Source organism: Oncorhynchus mykiss, chromosome 5 (assembly GCF_057628025.1).
Source record: "Oncorhynchus mykiss isolate SJ-2025 chromosome 5, ASM5762802v1, whole genome shotgun sequence".
NCBI classification, from domain to species: Eukaryota; Metazoa; Chordata; class Actinopteri; order Salmoniformes; family Salmonidae; genus Oncorhynchus; species Oncorhynchus mykiss.
This window is the reverse complement of record NC_143026.1, coordinates 25117650-25123518: the sequence shown is the minus strand read 5'-3', so window position 1 is coordinate 25123518 and position 5869 is coordinate 25117650. Positions and strand designations below refer to the sequence as shown.

The 5869-nt window shown below is 40.9% G+C and overlaps 1 protein-coding gene across 1 annotated transcript; it reads right to left on the bottom strand.

The window, feature by feature from the left end:
• Positions 1 to 2298: 2298 nt before the first annotated feature.
• LOC149983215 (uncharacterized) lies at positions 2299 to 5574 on the bottom strand. The gene has a single exon (XM_090236568.1). The coding sequence runs from the start codon at positions 5527 to 5529 to the stop codon at positions 2890 to 2892; it is 2640 nt and encodes an 879-aa protein (XP_090092694.1). The 5' UTR covers positions 5530 to 5574; the 3' UTR covers positions 2299 to 2889.
• Between the last annotated feature and the right edge of the window lie 295 nt (positions 5575 to 5869).

The window sequence follows — 5869 nt, the reverse complement described above, 5'->3', positions numbered from 1 at the left end:
TTATAGCCTAGCTACTGTATATAGTCTGTATTTTTACTGTTGTTTTATTTCTTTACCTACCTATTGTTCACCTAATCCCTTTTTTGCACTATTGGTTAGTAAGCATTTCACTGTATTCAGCGCAAGTGACAAATAAAAGTACAGTATACAATTTTTCCATTGGGTAGAACATGTTCTATTCCACTGTGACCATAGTCTTATCCAAATCACAATATACACAACATACATCGCCAAGCCCGATGCAATGTTAACTTTTAGAGTGATACGTTTGTCTTTAAATTAGAGAACTCACCCGGACCAACACTGTTGTCTCATGTAGCGCTTTGCATCATCCATCGGTAACTGAGTTTCACCGCGAGCTATTGTGGAGCGTCATAGTCCACAGTCCACCTGGTGTCAGCTGCGATAACAAAATTACACGAGTCTATTCCATCCTTTACTGTGGCCACCTCCAGCGAAATTATACTTGAAATACAATAGCAAGAAGTAGGCTAGACTCAGTGGTGGAAAAAGTACTAAATTCTCACACTTGAGTAAAAGTAAAAATACCTTAATAGGAAATGACTCAAGTAAGTGAGTCACCCAGTAAAATACTACTTGAGTAAAAGTCTAAAAGTACCGGGTTTTAAATATACTGAAGCATCAAAAGTAAATGTAGTTGCTAAAATATACTTGGGTATCAAAAGTAAAAGTAAAAGTATGAAAAATAAAACATTTCTTAAATTAAGCAAACCAGACGGCACAATTTTTATTTAATTTTTTATTTATGGATAGCCAGGGTCACACTCCAACACTCAGACATAATTTACAAACAAAGCATTGGTGTTTAGTAAGTCCGCCAGATCAGAGGCAGTAGGGATGACCAGGGATGTTCTCTTGACAAGTGTGTGAATTGGACAATTTTCTGTCCTAATAAGCACTCAAAAAGTAACGAGTAATTTTGGGTATCACGGAAAATATATGAATGTAGTGAAGTAAAAGTAAATGTTGTCAAAAAATTAAAATAGTAAATTAAAGTACAGATATCCACAGCTTCAGCATTCAACTTATCTTTCAGACTACACCCCTGTCTGAATGTAAGCAAAATTGTGCTGTGCACTTGAGTTTATTTTGTTCTCCAACATACCATATAATACTGTGATACCATCACAATAATAGTCAAAAGTCACAGTACATATTATTCACCACTGTGTTTCAGTACATATTATTCAATTACAAACATAAGTGCTTTTTAGGGAAAATAAAATGTATTTTTCTATTATTTAGCCTTAAACCTAGTCAATCAATCTTTATTTTATTGTTTTGGTAACATGCACATTATCAATGCATTGATTACTTTTAATGTTTCATTATGAATGTGTAGTTATGGATTTTATTGAACAGTGTCACAATTCTTATCTTCTTTTGGTGAAGACAGAATAACATTTTATATCTATTCCATGAGTTACTCTGTGATGAGTCAAATCAATTACTCAACTATTAATTTGTACAGATAGAACAACATAGTTTACATAAAGATGTTAAACATTGCAATAATACTGTAAATGTATTGTGTCTATCCTCATGAACTTCCTCTAACCTTTGCATACAATTGCTGCCTCATGGTCTCTGAGACAGAATGATTTAAGGGATAGTTGAGTTGTGCATAGCATGTGCACATACACTGTACAGTATATACAAAAGAATGTGGACACCCGCTCAAATTAGTGGATTCGGCTATTCCCGTTGCTGACAGGTGTACAAAATTGAGCACAAAGCCATGCAATCTCCATAGACAAACATTGGCAGTAGAATGGACTTACTGAAGAGTTCAGTGACTTTCAACGTGGCACCATCATAGGATGCCACCTTTCCAACAAGTCAGTTCTTCAAATGTCTGCCCCACTAGAGCTGCCCCGGTCAACTGTAAGTACTGTTATTGTGAAGTGAAAACATCTAGAAGCAGCAAAAGCTCAGCCGCAAAGTGATAGGCCAAACAAGCTCACAGAACGGGACTGGCGTGTGCTGAAACGCTTAGCGTGTAAAAGTAATCTTTCTTTGGTTGCACACTCACTACCGAGTTCCAAACTGCCTCTGGAAGCAACATCAGCACAAGAACTGTTTATCGGGAGCATCATGAAGAGGGTTTTCATGGCCGAGCAGCCACACACAAGCCTAACATCACCATGCACAATGCCAAGCGTCAGCTGGCCTCTGGAGTATTGGGAACATTCTCTGAAGTGATGAATCACGGATTTGGCGGATGCCAGGACAACGCTGTTTGCTCCAATGCATAGTGCCAACTATAAAGTTTGGTGGAGGAGGAATAATGGTCTGGGGGCTGTTTTTCATGATTCAGGCTCCTACAGCCTACAATGATATTCTAGCCAATTCTATGCTTCCAACATTGTGGCAACAGTTTGGGGAAGGTCTTTTCCTGTTTCAGCATGACAATGCCCCCGTGGACAAAGCCAGGTCCATACGGAAATGGTTTGTTGAGATCGGTGTGGAAGAGCTTGACTGGCCTGCACAGAGCCCTGACCTCAACCCCATCGAACACCTTTGGGATGAATTGTAACACTGAATGCGAGCCAGGCCTAATTGCCCCAACATCAGTGCCCGACCTCGCTAATGCTCTTGTGGCTGAATGGAAGTCCCTGCAGCAATGATCCAACATCTAGTGGAAAGCCTTCCCAGAAGAGTAAAGGCTGTTATAGCAGCAAAGGGGGGATCAACCCCATACTAATGCCCATGATTTTGGAATGAGATGTTCGACGAGCAGGTGTCCACATACTTTTGGTATTCATTTAAATCTTTACATCCTTACGCTTTTCTTCAGTTTGACCAGATGAGTGGACTTCTCCAGGGCTTCCATTAAACTTTTCACATTGTTGTAATAACTTGAGGGAGCTAATTGTTTAAATGTATCTTCTGTTTCATTCTAACAACACATCTCTTCAGGGACATGGCTTCTCGACTCACAAGACCCCTGCAAATAAGAAAGCCATCCATGAGTAAAGAATGGCTACGGAGGATTGTCAGGACTTTCCCTCCGCCCCTGAGTTCATCTGCTGTTTTAACTATCAATGCCCCTGAGGTGTCACCTGCCAAACCTGGCTCTTCAGAGGTGTTAATAGCTGTGACATCTGTCTGGTCTGGTTGAGAGGGAATGGGGGTCACGGTGACATGATTATTACTCTCCTTAGGTTTCCAGGTGTGAGGTTTATTGTCTCCTGAGTCCTGTTGGCCCTGGGTGGCCGGAGTCTCATTGTAGATATGCTTTCTCCGGGCCTTGTAACGGTAGTTCCTCCATAAACAGTATGTCACAGATCCCCCACGGTGAATTAGGCCTTGGCAGAGGGTTGTCTTTAGCGTCTGTCCATTGGGCTCTGAGCCATCATGTGACTTCAACAAAGTCTGCTGTCCAGTTGGTTGGGTTATGGGCAACTTTTTGTCCAATTGAGAGGCATTGTGGCCCTGAGTTATGACCAGAGCCAGATTCACTGACTGTTTGTCATGGGTTGTGTTTACTTGTATCTCAGAGGATAGCTCTCTTCTCTCTTCATGTGTGTTGATCTCTCTGTCTGATTCGGATGCTGTGGTTGGCTCTAGTATCTCCAACTTGGTTTGACTCTCTGTTCTCTCTGTGTGGACATTCTGAGACATCCCATCAGCATTCATCAGCCTCATTTTGACACTACCTGATGGGCCAGAATGGTAATGATGACCATTGGAAGTATTGCGTTTATGTCTCCTGAGACTTTCCCCAGATGTTAAGTCTCTTTTCTCCTGTGAGATCAAAGAATCAGATATACTTTTGACATTCATTTCCCATTCAGCAATTTTGGAGCTACGGCTGTGGTGTGTATTTAACATATCGTTCACCTTAGGATAGAAGTTATTTCTGACTTTCTTCTGCTTTCCATTAAAGTAGTAAAAATGTTCATCATTGCCATCGCTGGACGGGTTGTTAATGAATGTAATTGACTCATGCTCCTTGTGATGCTCTTCTCCATCTGTTTGGCTGATTTCACTAGGACCTCCATCCTCTGTCTCGTCCACAGATATGGTTATTGATTCTGGGCCTGTTGTTTCTGGGGCCTCAGTGACTTCTCCTGGTGCAGTGTCTGTAGCGGACTCTTTAGGATTTACGTTATTTTGGATTCTCTTCAGCTTTCCATTAGAGTAGTAGAAATGTTGATCTTTGCTGGATGGATGGGACAGGTTGCTGTTGTCTGTACTAGGATCTCCGTCCTCTGTCTCATCCTCACATATGGTCAGTGATTCTGAGCTTGGATCTGTTGTCTCTGGGGTGATTGTGATGTAGAGTAGTTCTTGTGATACATTGTCTGAGGCACTTGTCTCATTTGATTTCTTCCCTGGATTCAAACGCATTCTTTCCCTACAGTGACTTATCACTGCATCAGTTCGATGGACCAATCCTTTGCAAACCGGCAAAACTGGAAAGTCCGTTTCATATTCTGTCTTCAAGCTTTCTGGTATGGGTAAAGATACGTGAACACTTTCCGTTGGTTGATTGTCTGTTTCTTGGGTAGTTTTTGTGGGTGGATTTTCAGTCTCTGGGCTAGATGTAGTAGGTATGTGCTTGTCATGTGTTGTACTTTCTTCTACGGTAGGTGATGGTTCTTCTACATTTTCTGTTGTTGGATTGTCAGTTTCTGCAATGGTAGTTGATGGTTCTTCTACATTTTCTGTTGTTGGATTGTCAGTTTCTGCAATGGTAGTTGATGGTTCTTCTACATTTTCTGTTGTTGGATTGTCAGTTTCTGCAATGGTAGTTGATGGTTCTTCTACATTTTCTGTTGTTGGATTGTCAGTTTCTGCAATGGTAGTTGATGGTTCTTCTACATTTTCTGTTGTTGGATTGTCAGTTTCTGCAATGGTAGTTGATGGTTCTTCTACATTTTCTGTTGTTGGATTGTCAGTTTCTGCAATGGTAGTTGATGGTTCTTCTACATTTTCTGTTGTTGGATTGTCAGTTTCTGCAATGGTAGTTGATGGTTCTTCTACATTTTCTGTTGTTGGATTGTCAGTTTCTTCAATGGGAGTTGATGGCTCTTCTATATTTTCTGTTCGATTTTCTGTAATCTCAGTTTCTGGACATCCATCTGTAGGAGGCAGTTCATCTATACTTTCTGTTGGTGGATATTCAGTTTCATCTGTGCACTCTGTCTGCAAGCTGTCTGTGGTAGCTGAAGGTTCATCTATACTTTCTGTTGGTTCTGTCATGAGTGTAAGTTCTTGATCGTTTATGGTTTCACCTACTGTTTGTGAGATTTTTGTAGATATTAAAGATTCTGAAGTGGACTCCAGTTCCTCAGGGTCGTTCTCCCCATTTGTATTGACTGTCTCTGTTTCATCCATTAACTTGTTTTGTTGGCTTTCAGTTGTAGGTGTGGGGAGTGTAGTAGGGAATTCTTGTTCATCTACCATTTCTGTCATTGCCCTCTCAGTTTCATCTATGCACTCTGTCTGCAAGCTATCTGTGGTTACTGAAAGTTCATCAATACTTTCTGTTGGTTCTGTCATGAGTGTAGGTTCTTGATCGTTTATGGTTGCACCTACTGTTTGTGAGATTATTGTAGATATTAAAGATTCTGATGTGGACTCCAGTTCCTCAGGGTCGTTCTCCCCATTTGTATTGACTGTCTCTGTTTCATCCATTAACTTGGTTTGTTGGCTTTCAGTTGTAGGTGTGGGGAGTGTAGTAGGGAATTCTTGTTCATCTACCATTTCTGTCATTGCACTCTCAGTTTCCTCTGTGCGCTCTGTTTTTGGAGGTAATGTGAATATTGGTGTGACTGTTGTAGGTTCTCTTTCTGGTTCCTTCTCTCCACTGTCTTCTACTTCCTCTGTTACATCTGCATAC

Excerpts from the sequence above, each read along its gene's own strand:
- LOC149983215 (XM_090236568.1), bottom strand. The coding sequence starts at position 5,529 with ATGACAGAACCAACAGAAAGTATTGATGAACTTTCAGTAACCACAGAT.